The sequence below is a fragment of the Colletotrichum paranaense genome (assembly GCF_030867605.1).
Source record: "Colletotrichum paranaense strain IMI 384185 chromosome Unknown Scaffold_5.1, whole genome shotgun sequence".
Classification (NCBI taxonomy): domain Eukaryota; kingdom Fungi; phylum Ascomycota; class Sordariomycetes; order Glomerellales; family Glomerellaceae; genus Colletotrichum; species Colletotrichum paranaense.
The window spans coordinates 1453954-1470535 of NW_026848963.1; the positions used below are offsets into that span (position 1 = coordinate 1453954).

At 52.3% G+C, this 16582-nt stretch overlaps 5 protein-coding genes across 5 annotated transcripts; 3 read left to right on the top strand and 2 right to left on the bottom strand.

Annotated features, from left to right (window-relative positions):
* Positions 1–234: 234 nt before the first annotated feature.
* On the bottom strand, positions 235–1509 carry CPAR01_06836 (NAD dependent epimerase/dehydratase; the record flags this gene model as incomplete). The annotated part of the gene is made up of 3 exons (XM_060491107.1): positions 235–668; positions 760–1140; positions 1257–1509. 3 exons carry the CDS (start codon positions 1507–1509, stop codon positions 235–237), a joined length of 1068 nt encoding a protein of 355 aa, XP_060349981.1.
* A 1068-nt stretch (positions 1510–2577) lies between these two features.
* On the top strand, positions 2578–7716 carry CPAR01_06837 (uncharacterized protein; the record flags this gene model as incomplete). Its single annotated transcript, XM_060491108.1, has 9 exons — positions 2578–3329; positions 3386–3425; positions 3487–3913; positions 3969–4132; positions 4190–4464; positions 4543–4915; positions 4953–5990; positions 6044–7269; positions 7326–7716. 9 exons carry the CDS (start codon positions 2578–2580, stop codon positions 7714–7716), a joined length of 4686 nt encoding a protein of 1561 aa, XP_060349982.1.
* Positions 7717–7805: 89 nt separating this feature from the next.
* CPAR01_06838 (iron-sulfur cluster transporter ATM1) lies at positions 7806–9990 on the bottom strand (the record flags this gene model as incomplete). Its single annotated transcript, XM_060491109.1, has 2 exons — positions 7806–7888; positions 7941–9990. The coding sequence occupies 2 exons, from the start codon at positions 9988–9990 to the stop codon at positions 7806–7808; spliced, it is 2133 nt and encodes a 710-aa protein (XP_060349983.1).
* Positions 9991–12400: 2410 nt separating this feature from the next.
* On the top strand, positions 12401–14870 carry CPAR01_06839 (uncharacterized protein; the record flags this gene model as incomplete). The annotated part of the gene is made up of 2 exons (XM_060491110.1): positions 12401–12515; positions 12577–14870. 2 exons carry the CDS (start codon positions 12401–12403, stop codon positions 14868–14870), a joined length of 2409 nt encoding a protein of 802 aa, XP_060349984.1.
* Positions 14871–15390: 520 nt separating this feature from the next.
* CPAR01_06840 (uncharacterized protein) lies at positions 15391–16409 on the top strand (the record flags this gene model as incomplete). The annotated part of the gene is made up of 4 exons (XM_060491111.1): positions 15391–15416; positions 15552–15678; positions 15739–15889; positions 16078–16409. 4 exons carry the CDS (start codon positions 15391–15393, stop codon positions 16407–16409), a joined length of 636 nt encoding a protein of 211 aa, XP_060349985.1.
* Between the last annotated feature and the right edge of the window lie 173 nt (positions 16410–16582).

Consider the following 16582-nt stretch of genomic DNA (forward strand, 5'->3'; position numbering starts at 1 on the left):
CAAATCATCTCGCTCGTTTCTGTTTCCGATACAGCCAGTGAGGTGCGCACGAAGGATTGCGCTAATTCAGGGTGCACCCAGCCCGCGTCCTTATGAACGAACGGGTGTAAGCGCGTAAGCATCTTCCCCTTGATGACGTCCCAAGACCCTGGTCGAGCGGTTATCGTGCATCACATCGCATCCCATATTGTTGCGAATATCGTCTGATTTCTTGTAAAGCTCGTTGAAACCTGTCTATGCAATGTCCAGAGTCTTCAGGTGCTCGGTGTTGGTCGCGATGCTTTGCTCCAAAGAGATCCAACCCGGCCTGCCCAGCCTCTTCAGCAGGCTTTCTGCCCTCGCAATGGGCTTCACTGTCACAGGATATTCATCATTGTGGAAGTTATCGGCAAACTTCCTGCCTGGATTCTGCTTCCGAAGGATATTCAAGATGATGTCCCAGTTCATCGGGTAGGCAAATGCGAAGATGCGTTCACCCTCGACATCAGGCAGAATAGCCGCCGCAACGTGCAGGGCAGCATCATCCTCGACGTCGACAAAGAAGTGGGGAAGATGCCAAAGCTCAGGAAGAGTCTTTCCCTCAAAGAGTTCGACAATGAGGCCGAACGATGACGAGCCTCCAGTTTGAGACGGGTCGATGCTTCTTCCAAAGTTGAAGTCTGGAACAACTAGCAGAGAGGATGAGAGTAAGCATGTGCGGTCGTGTCATGATTGAGGCTTCTTCTATGTTGCCTCAGAGAGTATTGAACGCCGACTTACTCGAGTTCACCACGATATCTGGCCGATCGGATTTATTCTCTTCGTAGAACTTCCAGATGTTTTGCTCTTGCTCCATCTTACTCGCGCCGTAAATCGCTCCGCCGTGTTCAACACCCCAAGGAGGAGGTGCCCAAGCCAGTTCCTTGGCGTCGTGACCAAATGTGTCCACATCCACCGTCTGGCCCTTCAGGGCAAAGAAATTTTCCTTCTTGAGTGGCATGAGAGTTGAGGCTGATGAAGTTAGAATGAACCGTTTCATGTTTGGTTCCTTGTATGCTGCCTCGATAGCGACCATCCCGCATTTCACTGCACCTCCAATCACTTCGGCTGGGTCGCCGTTGAAATCGATGACGGTAGCAGTGTGCACGAAAATTGACGCCCCTATGATATTTAGTCAGATGATCCTACATAAAAACGGTGCACTCGAAAGTGCATGCATGAAGCAGGGCGGGTTCTCGGAGCTTGACGCCGTGCTTGAGGGCCACAACAGCACTTACCTTTGATAGCCTCATCATACGCGCCATCAACCTGCATATCAGGAACCACATGTAGTTCAAACTTCCCTACCCCGTACTTCTTCTCAAAGTGTGGGACAAGCCAAGCACTCTTCTTCGGGTTACGGACCGTTCCGCGGACTTTATATCCATATCGAATGAACTGGTCTGCGATGTGAGACGCAATGTAGCCATTAGCGCCAGTGATTACGGCAATTGATCCCTTAGGGACAGCAGGGTTCTCAATGAACGACATGCTCAATTCGGTAGTGGCAACTTGGTGTGTGTCTGTGTTGTTGCTTGAGTTCAGATGCCGTAACGTATAGCTGCGTTTAAATACGTATAATGTGGTGTGAACAAAAAGAAGGGGAAGTTGAATTCGAGAATAGTTCAGACGGCATATTCTTATATGATCTGGATTAGCATACATCATAGAGACTCTGCCGTTGAGAAATGTCTCGTTATGTGGCCGGCCGGAGAAAACAAACATCTCCGTGAAGTGGGTCGGTGACTCGGGCTCGACGTGATGCCGCCGAAACATGGTACGGATGCAGTGGGTTTTGTCCGCCGTCACCTTGAGCCGCAAGTCAATAGAAGTTGACTCGGGCGCCACTGCTGAACTAGTCTGAAGCATCATGGTTCCATCGATCTAACCTTAACAGTTTACAACCTAACGAGGAATTGTTGGATGTTGTGTGGGTTGAAAGCCTCGAATGCTGTTTGTTCCGATGAAAGCTATCATCTTCTTCTTAGACGAGTCCACAAGTACCCATCCTCAACGCGTCGACCATCCGTACAAGTGTTGACTCGAACCTCAATATGCTGCTCAGAATTTGAATAAAGTGGATGTGAAGTCAGCAACTTGTCTTGGCCCCTTACTTGTCATTAAAAAGCAAATATTATTGGGTTTCGCGGGAACGAGTTAGATTTGACCTCAGCGCCAATTTGCACGCAGAAATTTTCGTCTCCCTCCTTCAAAATATTGGTGATCTCCCGCCATCATTCTAAGCAGGCGGAATGAGCCCGATGCTACAATGGTGTGTGGAGGAAATGCACCAGAAGCTGCGTCATGATGCATGCAACCCTTGTCAAGCTGAACCCTAGCTGAGGTTAGCTCAAGCAGCGTCCTAAGTAAGCAAGGCTGCGAGAAATATGGCTATCGCAAAATCCATCAGCACTAAAATTATAGAGCTTCAATTATCACTGACCGCCGCGATGGGTTGGCCTCTGAGCCTTGCGTAGCGGAAGCCATCGGACCTACCAACGAACGGCTTCCAGCGCCAAAACATTTCATGCTTAGTACCTCTCCCTTGCCGCCGCAGACATGGCCACCAAGCCCAAGCAGATCCGTTTTGAAGAGGATGGGTTCGATGATTGGTCAGACTCACCGAAATCGCCTTCCCGGTCACCAACGCCCAGTGTCAGTTCCTTTCAACGTGACTCTCGCCCAAAACGTGGCACTACGCGGATTCCTTCACGGATTGTTTCCAAGCGCGCATTGATACATCTTGGATACTCCTTTGCCGAAGATGGAGACACCATTATTGTTCAGCTGGCGCTCGGACAGAACCACATCGAGGAGCTTCTTGAACTCAGCAAAAGAATCCGAAGCTCAGATCAAGGGACTTCTGAAGTCGGCGATAGCGGTGAGACGGGCCCCCGAGATGAAGATCAAGGCTTTGACTGGATCAACGTCAATGCACCTGATACAGAGACGCCGCATCTAGAGACGGGAGAAATCGGAGACTTCTCTGGGAACGAGGATGAAGAGTCGACGCTAGATGACACGGATTGGGATTGGGACGATCTTGAAGGTCCAGTGATCTACTCAGGGGTTCTAAACCTGAACAGCACAAAATCGTCCATGGACAATGACATGAACTCTACTGCCGGAAAGCTTCTGGCTTGGAATCAAGAAAAGTCAGATCTCATTAATGGAGCTAAGACGGAGCTCAATACAGTGCATGCAGCAGAGTTCTATATGGATCGAGCCGGTAACCAAAAGATCACTCTTGCCTGCCCGGAAGACTACGAGTTTGGGGCTACAGATGAGTCCCTTGTTCGGTTAAGATGGCTGTGAGAATGACCCAAATCATGAGGCAAATGTCAAAACTGACAGAAGAATACCTTAGACACGTACAGTCGGAGTCCTTGAATGTTGCGACTATGGAGGTAAGCTTTGAACAATCGTGAGCAACTTCACAAACACAGAAGCGTGGTCACTGACCGACAGGTAAAGACTCTGATATCAGACTGTCCATATTTATCCCAATCACTTAGACTAGTAGCCCTTACAGTTCTCAAAGAAGTCACTGCGAAATGTGAGAGATCTTCAGAAAATGGCTCTTACCTCGAACCTGGCTCAATGATCCAATACATTGGGAGATACAACAGCTCACTTGGGGTCTATGCAGACGAAGACGCCTCTGATACCGAACCTGTAGTCTTCATCTCTTCACCTCATCTTCTTCTTACCGACAGGCGCTCAGCCAACAGATTCCCCGGGAAGCACTATATGAGGAGTCTTCGAGAAGTTCTCTATGGCTATGACGACGAAGCACAGCCCAATAATGACTCTCGAGGACGAAATTTCAAGCTTGACGAGGATGGACCGCCCAAATTGAAGGTTCCGCAAATTTGGACCCTAATAGTTGGTGCAGGTAAGCTTTCCATTTACTAAATAAGGCACTCGCTTACACTTCCTGACTGTATCAGACCTGATCGTCACCTTCTCAGAACTCTTGTCGCCAGAGATACAACAAAATCTGATCAAGATTGACCGGACGAAATCATCTGCAGGACTTTACACCGTCAGGCTCATTAACGAACAAGACATGTGTCGGTATCATGTTGTCGTTAAAGCCGATTGGAAATATGCAGTGAGTTCACGGTTGACACCAGCTTCATCCTACTAGGAATTTTACTAAGAATTGGAGGACTTCCTCAAGCATGCGGTGGCACTGGCACTTAAGGGGCAAGGTCCTGTAAATGCAGCTGCTTACGTGCTAGTCAACGATTATTGGGGCATAATCACAGCAGATATCTGGCTGAACTTACTTGCGAGCGAGACGATCGAGGACTATGTCTTCGGAATCCGAGAGAAACACGAGGCGCAGCGGAGACCCAATGAGGAATTCCTTGCCCTGTCAGAAAAGCTCCTCACTGCGGGGAGCAGGAGCAATCTGGGCAGCCGCAGAGCGTCGCGCCGGAGGTAGGATATGAATGAGATCTTACGTTTTTGTACGCCATATGTACTGATGATTCTCCACCATTCACCTAGTTCATTCAGGTCCGACTCGAGAGCCACAAACCTGAATCCGATCGACATGGATATGCAGATGGTACTGCATCCCGGTATGTGGGAATATGGTGGTGACTCTCCGAGCCCTTCAGAAGACGGGTTAGACCAGGTAGGAAGCGACACGTTTGAAACTTCAACCCTGTCATTTGACTCACACTTGGGCGTTGATAATTCATCACTCGATGGCACTGTTGACTTGACTACATCCATGTCGGAAACAAGCTTTAGGATGAGAAACATGGCCAACTTTGAGTCATCTGTCTCGCTTGAGGGTGCTGAAGCCCCGAGGCTCTTCAAGCTTAAAAAGGAAACAGAAGAATCGGATCAGACGAGTCAAACAGTACGTAATTACATCATTTTCGTGACGAGACGAAGCTGACAATGGTTACCTCGTGCAGACTGTTAGCCCACGATTACAGCCTGGCCAGCCATATGTCGAGGTTGTTGAAGAAAGAAGATTTACTCTCCCACGAATTCACAGACAAACAACTCGATCTATGTCAACGAGGAGTTTGAGATCGAATCTCACGTTCGACGTTCCTGTATCACATCATAGACGACGTCGAAGCCGTTCAAGAACTCCAAGCTTTACTTATGCCCGCGAATCTCCTTTAGAAGCAGAGCCACTTCCATCTTGGCTCACTGATCAGGAGCAGTTCAGAAGAACACGCAGTGACGCAAGTTCTTTCAATGGCTCGTGGACCAGACAAACTCCCGATCGGGGATTTGGAACAAGTTTTCTCTCCACAAGCTTACCGCCACTGGATCTAGGCGATCTCAATTTTGTACCGTTTCTTGCCTGGAGACTAACATGGGACGACGACAAGAGATCACAGTCCGAGATTGAAAAGACCCTTACTCAGCTACTGGGTAATCTGAATGCGACTATCGAGTCGGATAGAATGGGAAAATGGTACAAGGCTTCTTTCGAATGTACCAAGGGCGAGCTTACGCAGCGGCTAGCTAGCATGCTACAATTATCTCCTCCCAAACCAACTGGAGAGGCAACTGAGGGCGTGGCGCAGACTAACTCGAGGCCGGACGTCAATCCAGGCTCAAACTCTGTAGTTGACGCCGTTCTACAGGAACCAGACCTAGAGACCAGCATTGAACATGAGGGGTCTACTGGAAGTCTTGTAGCTCCAGCGTCGACGTTGTTTGGGTCTACCGAGAACGAAGAAAATGAGTTGGACCCGAAGGTTGAACCCAACACACAATTCCGCCACCCTATACACAATTCATCAAGCGAAGATCTCCGATCTGGTAATGATCTTTGGAAACTGATGGATTCCAAAGAGGACCATGAATCATTCCTCCTGTCGAGAATATTTAGCGTTTCTCAAAGTATGCTCAGCGCCTTTCTTCCCGACGAGGGGCGTCTCGTCCATCATCCGGTCTGTAAACGATACTGGGGCTCAGTCGACGCAATATTGAGGGTGAGGGCTTCAAGCAAAATGCAAACGTTTGTGTCTAAACTAACATCCTTCAGGGGCTTCAGTGGTCGATCGATGAGATGAAAGGAACGGATCAGCTTTTCTGGTTTATAACACGGCCTACTACCCCCTTTCCGCCAGGAGAGTCAGCCTCAGTCTCAGGCTCAAGAGCTCTAGGCGATTGCGATGAGTGCGACAAGGTGAAACGATACTTGTCACCAGAAGAAGCACTCGACCATTGGCACAAGGTTCACATGAGAACTTCATGTCTGCACCAAGCGAGAAAGGACCGGGTATTTGATGATCCCTGTTTCGTTTGGATCCGCCGCCATACAGTCGAAGAATCCCGGACTGTCAGATCGAAGGAAGCTCCTAGGAACGAAGTGGTTTCGTGTCTAGAGCTATTCTATGAAGAGTTACTAGACATGGTTGACCGGACAGAGGAGCTGCACAAGCTGGTCATGAGCGTGACTAGCCTGGGAGACTCGGTCAACTGCCATGACAGCCGACCTCATCTGCCCAATAGCCTAGTTGAGGCCTTTGAGCGGATCGTTGGCCTTTTCGTACTGAAAGCTAAGGAGATTTCCTGGATGAACAGACTCACTGTCACTCCTGATTCGTTATACGGCCGTCATGCTGATCGACGCTTGATGGATCTCAAGAGGAATGCGGCAGCAATCTCAGAGCGTGTTCGCAATCACCTCGACCGAGCGAAGGAGGACATCATCCTATTGGGAACCAGTAGAGGTGACACGGACAGGATCATTATCGCACCAATAGGGCCCGAGTTCCTGGCAGTTGCGCTGATCAGCAATCTGCAGAATAACATCTCCAAGCGAGGCACCAACGAAAAGGTCGATCTCATCAGTCACTACCGGAACCACACTGCCAAACTCCGTTTCAACACCAACCGAAAGCCGAAGCGGCAGGCTTTTGTAGAGATCCATGCTCTTGAAGAGGAGTTGGAGGCTTTGCAGATGGTGGTCGCTTCGCAGCAAGGACTATTGAGGGCGTACCAGAGGCTCTTTTCCCCATTGAATTTCAAGTACCCCACGACCGACTGGATCTACTATAAGGAACGAAAATCTCTGTTCAGACTTGAGAGCAAGTGCGTGCGCAGACAGCAGCGACGCTTGGCGGAGCGCGATAGGGCACTTGGAGTTCTTCGGAAGAAGGTGAGGGTGTTGAGAGACGAGACGAAGCAGAGAATCGAAATCCTTGACGAGGGCCATGGAAAGGCGATTCGGGTGTTTACCATAGTTACCTTGTTCTTCTTGCCATTGTAGGTCAACTTTGACCTTGAGTTGTTGAACTTTTGGGGCTGATCACAAGATTTAGGTCATTCATCACGAGCTTTTTCGGAATGAATACGACCGACATCAGAGATACCAACTATGACCAAAAGATCTTCTGGATCTCGGCCCTCCCCGTCACGTTTGGGGTCATAGGGTTAGCATTTCTGTATGGCTACAAGTGGGATATGATCGCGGGATGGGCAAACAGGACGCTGAGATCGGCCGACAAGAGTACAGCCCCCCATGATTTCTTGAATGAGGAGATACCGACTTGGACGAGTACGGCGGAACCAAAAGATACCTGGGAGCCAAATCATGGACGAGCCAGCGTCACCGGGTGGAGGTATCGAATGTCGTATCTATCCGCACGGCAGCGGCGGCGAAAGGGCAGAGTTCCTAGGAAGAAGACGGACGATAGTCTCTTTCGGCCATAGCATTCACGAAGCAGAGGCAGTTTCTAGGTTGAGGTAAAGCGGGATGCTTGCTATGGTCTCGAATAAAAAACTGAATGGACATGGTATCTTTAGCGTGCCGCAGGTGGCTTCTTCGTATCCTCCTCTGGTTGCTCGCGTTCTTGGCCATCGGCATCGAACAGGGTTTCCTGAGCTACACAAGACGTCAGTCAGATTATCACCACCAATGCAGGCGAGCGACTTACCACTCCAGAGCTCAGCATAGAGTCCGCCCCTGTCAATAAGTTCACGATGGGTACCCATCTCGGCTACGTTACCCTCCTTCAGTACGATGATGAGGTCCGCGTCGAAAATGGTGCGCAGTCTGTGGGCTACGAATACACTGGTCCGTGCCTTTTCACGAAGAATGCTGTTAATGTTGAGCATAAGAGCCTGCTCGGTGTGGGTATCCAACGCGCTGGTGGCCTCATCGAAGAAGAGCAGAGGCGGGTCCTTAAGAAGGAGTCTGCTGACGGCCAGACGCTGCTTCTCTCCGCCGGAAATCATCAAGCCACGCTCTCCCACCTTCGTCTGGTATCCATCGGGGAACCGCTCAATGATTTCGTGGATGCGTGCGCGCTGAGCGGCGGCGATGACGCGCTCCGGGGGTGCTGACATGTCGCCATATCGGATGTTGTGCTCGATGGTGTCGTTAAAAAGCGGGGTGTCCTGGGGAACAACGCCAATGGCCCGGCGGAGAGAGTCCACCTGGACTTGGCGAATATCCTGATCGTCGACAAAGATGCGGCCAGACTGCGCGTCGTACGAACGGAAGAGGAGTCGGAGCAAGGTAGATTTTCCGCAGCCGCTAGGACCGACGACGGCGACCTTCTTGCCAGCCGGGATGGTAAGCGACAGGTTGCGGAGGATGGGGCGATCGGGGTGGTAGCCAAAGGTGACGTTTTCGAATCTAATTTGTCCACCCTTGGACAGAGCCAAGGGTTTGGAGTCGGGCGCGTCCTTGATGGAGACGTTGACCTTTTGCAGGTTGAACAGTGTCTCCATGTCAAGCAATGACTGGCGAAGCTCACGGTAGACGGAACCAAGGAAGTTGAGGGGTACGGAGAGCTGGAACACGAGCTGGTTGACCATGACGAGGTCACCGACAGTAAGCGTGCCTTGGGCAACACCGTTAGCAGCCAGATACATCATGGCTGTCAGCGCCGAGGAGAAGATGATGTTTTGTCCACTGTTGAGGAAGGCTAGCGAAGTTGCGACTTTGATGGAGCTCTTCTCGTAGACCTGGAGGGCCTGATCGTATCTCGCGACCTCGAACTTCTCGTTGTTGAAGTACTTGACAGCCTCGTAGTTGATCAGCGAGTCTACGGCAACTGTCGATGCCTTGTTATCGGCCGCGTTTGCTTGTCTCCTGAACTTTGTTCTCCAAGCTGTCGTCCAGATAGTAAAGGCCGTGTACCCAACCATGGTGAGTACCGTAATGGCGGCGAACTTGGCGCCATACTGGTACGTCAGGATACCGCAGACCATCGAGATTTCCAGTGCAGTGGGGAGAATATGGAAGACCATGCTCGTCAGCAAGAAGCTGATGCCCTTGGTACCGCGATCAATCGCCCTTGTCAGTCCACCAGTCTGCTTGGACAGATGGAAGCTGAGGTCCAGCCGCAGCAAATGATCAAAGACGTTGCAAGCGACTCGCCGGATGGCCTTCTGAGCAACGGAAGCAAAGACGGCGTTTCGGAGCTCCTGGAAGATTGTGGCGCCTATCCTCGTCGCACCGTATGCCAAGATCATACTCCCCGCGATTGTCACCGCCGTGCCGCCGGTTGCGCCAAAGTCGACATTCATAGAATCCACGATGCTCTTGAAGTAGAAGGGAACCTGCACGTTCAGGACCTTTGCGCCAATCAACAAGGAAACAGCCAGTCCAACGCGGAACTTTGTGCTCAAGCTGTCCTTGGGCCACAAGTATCGCGACATCTCCTTCATGATGGCCCAGTCGGCCTTGCGCTGCTCCTGTGTAGACTTTTCTGGCGTTGCGAGAGGATCGACGGCCGTACTCTTCTTCGCCTTGGCAGGTTCTGCCTTGGAGAGCTGTGCCGTGGTCTTGTCGGCGCCATTATCGTTCTTTGCCGTCGTCGGCGGCTTGGGTTGGTCGCGTCTCGAAGGTGCACTCGTTTGGAAGATGCGAATGGGGGCCCGGGGGCTTTGAGGAAGCCATGCCGGTCGGTAGAATTGGGTGTGGGAGATGCCTCGAGGGCAGGCCAAAGGAGCCTTGGTGACGGCTCGGATGATCATCGTAATCGTGCCCTGCGCCGCAACTCGATCATCTTCCTCGTGGAGTCTGCGGTGAGAGACGTGTCAGCGAATGGCGGGGTGACGGGGGCTGAGCCGAGCTATCGATAAACGATCCGATCACGGGCATGGACGGAGATCGGCGCAACTCACCACAATTGAAGAGTTCAGACAGCAAACATGAGGCCAATCGTGGTTTCCGGATGATGCGGGAGGGGAACGGCAACCGGATTGTACGTGGTTGGGTGTCAAACGCGGCGATGATGCACAACGAGGCGTAAAAGTCGCAAGCACCGGGCTCGGCATTGTCGAGCGCCTCGGCCGGGATGATGCAATCGCCGGCGCCTGAGGCACCTTGAGAGCCCGCCCGATTGGCTCCACACCAGGCACACCGAGCACACCGAGCACAGCAAGGTGCGCAATTTTTTACCGAGACTCACCAGTCACGGACCAAGGTCTGCAGGCACACCGAGAACGCTCACCGATCATTCCCGTGGCAGAATAGGAAGAAGAACCAGCCTAACTCAAACACGCGCCTTGTGAAAGAGCTTTGATAGTATGAATTATTCTTTCTGGCGCTTGTGAATCTTTAGGCCATAGAATTAAAATGCATCAACTCAGCACTGGCTCTGCTCAGCACTAACAACATCGCGGGCTACAAGTCTAGGTAGAGTGCAAAATATGCGAAAAGGTGAGCGCCAACGCAGTGCAGGTGATGTATGCATCGCCGCTCGGAGCATTCGTGCTCCTTAAAGCATTCTCAAAATCGCCAAGCTTCGGTTATCGCCCTTGAAGCGGGCCGGGGGGCTAGATTTTATGTCCGGCCGATGCGGCTCGCCCGTTCTTAGAGCCGTGCCTAGGTTTTAGTTCATCGCCTACGCGGCCGCCCTCTTCTAATTCTAGAGTCGGATCCTAAGACGCATGTTCGGGTTCACACGCCGTTCATCCGGTCCAAGGCGGTGCTGTGGCTCAGAAGCTTTCAATGTGTAACAATCTGCATAACAGTCAACAGTTATCACCAACGTCAGGGGCTCCGGAATGGTTGTGCCAGCGGGACTCTCTCCAAGCCGATTAGGAACTTTGGAAGTGAAGCAGCGGCATGGCGGCGACTCCTGTCAAAGATTGAGTGGGGGTACTATGTAAAGTTTTGATTGTTGTTGTCGGCCTAGCCCGCCCTCTCATCCCTATGTCTCGCCATCGACTCACTGTCACCCTATCATCAGCCCCTCGGACGCACCAAAAGCTTTGCCGCGTAACCACATGCACTGGTCTAGATATCCAGCCGTAGTAGGTAGACCTTGAGATATCTCAACGCCTCTGGCTGGGCTGACGGATCAGCTTCCATCAGGACCTGAGATTTGGAACTCAAAGAGTCCAACACTTCAGCTACCATTGTCCATCTGATAACATCGCCAAGCAAAATGGCGCACTTGTGAATTATGATTGTGATAGTCCAATGCTACCATCCACGTGGTTTAGCTCGCAGATGTCAAGATCGCCTCCGGGATCTGCGAGCAGAAAAATACCCCTTTTAGAACATTGCGCATTCTAGCCCGGTAGCCCCCAAGGGCGAGGCCGCTTCTTTTAGTTCCCTTTCCCAAGTCCATGGGCTCCGATTGCAGAGTTTCTAACTTTCTAGTGCGTCGAGCAGGGAATAGCATTATTCGAGGTCCCTCTACGGAGACAGCCACGCGTCGCCCACGTAGAGTTCGGATTTCCCGGTATGGGTCCCGGGTTTTCCGCTGCCCTGGAAAAGAATTCTCGCATACATTTGACCCTGGGAAATCGGAGTCTCCATGATAAAGACACTTAAACGCCATTAGAGATGTGGCTCAGATGTGGCCCGCTTCGCAGCCTTAATTTATCGTGAGTCTCCTGGCGACGCGCGATATCGCCTCCCGCCGCCGCTTACAAACTTCAACACCAGAGCTGTGATAGTAAACAGCTCAGCGTACAATAGTCCTCAAATCGTTAGAAAATATACAGAAAATATAGCGAGCTTTGATAATTCGAACGAATATGATTTCGACAATATCTACGTGAATTCCTTTGTCAATGAACAAGACTTTTAAGAATAAGGCCGAGATCTGAGCCCGGTGTCCGGGAGCATCCCCCACATGCCGGGTCGTGGAACTTCGCCGATGGATGGGGCTCACCGTGGATCATCATCACCACGAACTACGGAGGTAAACTCGGGACGTCGGCGCTATCGCCCCATCGGCCACGCAACGATGACGGCGGAGCATGAAACTGCAATCCATAGGAAACAGGAGGAAACATGGGAAAACATGGAAACACAACGTTGATATAAGTTCAGACGTTTCGCCAAGATGTAGACTTGAGATGAACACCCATCAACCAGTTTCATTCTTTTGCTTCAACCACTATTAGACGTTCGCTTTTCTTGCCCAGCATGAAGGTTTCTACTTCTGCGGGCGCGCTCGCCGCTCTTTCTTTCGCTTCTTCTGCATTTGCTGCCTCCAACTCTTCTTCCACCCTCACCAACGCCATTCTCGCCGACGGATATGGTACGTACTTACATCTCTTATAAGTGAAGTTTTTCACTTATACCTAACCTGTCATCAATAGTCTCCCTCGGCCGTTTCGATGATGCCTACCAGAAGGCCAAGGCCTTTGTTGCGACTCTCGACACCGCCGCCAAGGTTTCCATCATCACCGGCCAAAGCGTTACCGGCAACGCCACCTGGACCGCCCTGAACAACAAGGATGGTGTTTCCGGCATCAACTACCAGTTCTACGTCTCCGGCTTCAGCATGGCCAACGCCCTGACCATGAGCTGGAACCGTCAGCTCATCGAGGAGCAGTTCAAGGCCATCGGTGACGAATTCTACGGCATGGGCTACAACCTCATCAACGGACCCGAGGCCGGCCCGCTCGGCCGCACCCCTTACGGTGGAAGAACCCCCGAGACTTTTGGCTCCGACCCCTACCTCACGGGTATCGCCATGGGCAAGGCCATCTCCGGCATGAACTCCGCTGGTGTCATCGCCGGTGGCCGTCATTTCCTCCTCAACGAGCAGGAGACTAACCGATCTTCTGGTATCTCCGCCACCACCACCAACGTCTACTCCTCCAACGCCGACGACAAGACCATCCACGAGCTCTACTCCTGGCCCTTTGCCGATGGTGTCCAGGCCGGAATGATGGCCGTCATGTGCGGCATGACCCGCGTCAACGACACCCTCTCTTGCGAGAACAACGCCCTCGTCAGCAAGCTCCTCAAGAAGGAGTTCGGTTTCCTCGGTCTCGTCTTCCCCGATGTCAACTCTCAGTCTACCTCCTACGGCTCCGCCAACGCCGGTCTCGACTACGGCTCTAGCACCTACTGGACCGAGGACATCCTCACTGCCGGCATCAACAACGGCAGCTTCACCCAGGCCCGCCTCGACGACATGGTCGTCCGCAACGTCATTGGATACTACTACGTCGGTCTCGACGACGGCAAGCAGCCCTCCAAGGCCTCCACCACCGAGTACCGTGACGTCCGCGGCAACCACTCCAAGCTCATTCGCCAGGTCGCCGGCGAGTCCATCGTCCTGCTCAAGAACTCCAACACTTCCGGCCTTGGTCTCCCTCTCCAGAAGCCCCGTACCATCTCCCTCTTTGGTGCTCACGCCGGCCCTGCCCTCGCCGGCCCCAACCAGCCCTTCAGCGTTCAGGGTACCGACAGCGACGTCTACCAGGGTCACCTTGCTTCCGGCACCGGCTCCGGCCAGCTCTCGCTCCCCTACCTGGTCACCCCTTTCCAGGCCATCACCCAGCGCGCCATTGACGACAACAGCATGATCTGGTGGCTCCTTAACAACACCTACACCTCCACCTCTTCCGGCGGCATGTCTGGCGGCGGTGGCGGCGGCAGCCCTCCCGGCGGCTCTTCCAGCAACAGCACCGGTGGCGGCATGGGCGGAGGCATGGGCGGTAACAGCACCGGCGGAGGTATGACCGGCGGTGGCGGCGGTGGCCTCGGCAACCTTGGTCAGGGTACTGCTATGACTCCCTCCTTCACCAACTACGCCGAGAACTCCGAGGTCTGCATTGCCTTCATCAACTCCTACTCCGGCGAGGGAGGCGACCGTAGCCTCCTCTACGACGACGAGCAGGATGCCATGGTTACCTCCGTCGCTTCCAACTGCAACAACACCGTTGTCGTCGTCAACACCGCCGGCCCCCGCATCCTCGACGCCTGGATCGACAACGAGAACATTACCGCCGTCATCTACTCTGGTCTCCTCGGCCAGGAGAGCGGTAACGCCATCGCCGATGTCCTCTACGGCAACGTTAACCCCAGCGCCAAGCTGTCTCACACCATTGCCAAGAACGCCGACGACTACCCCGTCTCCATCTGCTACACCGAGGACTGCGACTTCACCGAGGGCGTCTTCATCGACTACCGCTACTTCGACTCCAAGAACATGACCGTCCGCTACCCCTTTGGCCACGGCCTCAGCTACACTGCCTTCACCTACGGCAAGGTCGACGCAAAGGTCACCAACCAGACCGCCGCCGACTCCACCTACCCGACCGGCACCCTCGTCCCTGGTGGCGAGGAGGATCTCTTCGAGGAGGTCATCAGCGTCAAGACCAACATCAAGAACGACGGTGGCGTCCAGGGCGCCGAGGTCGCCCAGTTGTACGTCAGCTTTCCCTCCGAGGCTGCCCAGCCCCCTCGCGTGCTCCGCGGTTTCGAGAAGATCGACCTCGCCCCCGGTGCTGCTGGTGACGTGACCTTCAGCGTCCGCAGACGTGATGTGAGCTACTGGGATACTGTTGCTCAGCAGTGGGCTATTGCCAAGGGCAAGTACACCTTCTCTGTCGGCTCCAGCTCGCGCGACATCCGCGCCTCGGCGGACATCACCATCTGAGGCAGAACGACTTTGCGCCTTGTTTTTCTTTGTACATACTCTTTTAGAAGTCAATTGTCCTTGACGTTCTGATTGGACTCGCTGTGCTATAGATATAGACTAGATACCTCTTGCTGCAATTCATCCTCTTCTACAACACGTTCTATCTTGATATCGAACTTGTGAATTCTTCAAGTATTCTTGTGCTCAGATCATTTCTCAAGAGAGGCGAATCGAGCATGAGCGTGAAGCAGATCTGATTCTCTCGTATACTATGGCCATGGCTTGGATACGTCTTAACAGATGCTTCTGTGACATTTATATTCCGTTTTTAAGCTGCCAGAAAAAGCAGGAATACACAAATTTATCATGAGGAAGGAGGCAGGAGCAACTCAGTCGGGCTCGGTCCTACCCCCAAAGGCTGTGATTCAGAGATATCGTCTTCGCATCAGCTACAAAAACTTCTCCAGATTCTCTTTCAACTTTGACTGCAAACTTTGGCTGCATTACATCTATACTACACACGCCATAGCGCATCACCATGACCTTCTCATCCGATGATTACGAGTAAGTCATCTGATGCAAGAACCATTTGAAAAAATCCGGGTTAGCCTCGTGTTCAGCCTCGGCTACTTCGATCAGAAATACATCAGCCCGCAATCTTCATTCGATAGGATGGAGCTGACGAAGGGGGACACACAGGCTCCTCAAGACTGGCATGCTCTCAGACTGCCAAATCAAGTGCGAAGGCAAGACATGGAATCTGCACAAGTCGATCTTGTGCGCGCGTTCCAAGTACTTCATGAGATGCTTGACGGGCGACTGGCCAGTATGTTTTTGTAAATGGAGACAATGGAGATTGTAAATGCACGATCTGACTTGTTAATAGGAGGCCAAGACTGGCATTGTCGAGATCACCTGCTTCACTGAGAAACAAATGGATCTCCTCTTCAACTACATCTACACCGGCGATAAGCAGACCTCCTTCGCCCCGCTCCTCCTGCTCCTTATTTCTCCCTGCATGCCTTTGATGATCTTGGGTGGGAAGGTTACACTATTGTCAATGAAATTCACTGGATACAATACACACTCCTTTCATAAGTCGAGCTTCACCCTTGAGGCACCTTGGAGGATATTGGCTAAGCGAACCGTCGAACAGTATTCGACTTTTACAGCGTCTGTCAGAACGACACCTTCCTGCACACCGCCATTCAGCTCTGAACACTAGGCGATTACTTCTTGGTGAGAGTCCTCTGCTCCGAAGTTGAGTCGGAGCTCACAGCCTACACATTATCCCGTACACAACGGGCAGCCATATTCACAGGCATGCACCAACCCAGCCCCCAAGATTGGGTCAATGCCGGCCGACTTCTCTATACAGACTACCAAGACGTGGACAACACACACATTCTCAAGGCAACATTCTTGGAGATCACGCTTGGCAAGCCATGGGCCCGGAAGCTGCATCTCCAGATGCCTGAGTTTAAGACTCTGTGCCAGGAGCAACCAGACTTTGGCAGCGATTGCATGATCAAGCTCGTCGATGACGGTGTCCAATGACTTCAGTAATCAGGAATCACTAGGAGGATCGGAGAAGAAAGGCTCAATTTTCCTCTCAGATAGTTTCGGAGTTCTATAAGAGGGCGTGGATGGACTGTGTACATGCTAGGGGCACTTATGAGTGGGCCTGCCACTAGACCTGAGATGGAACGACTGGCATAGAGACGAGGCAC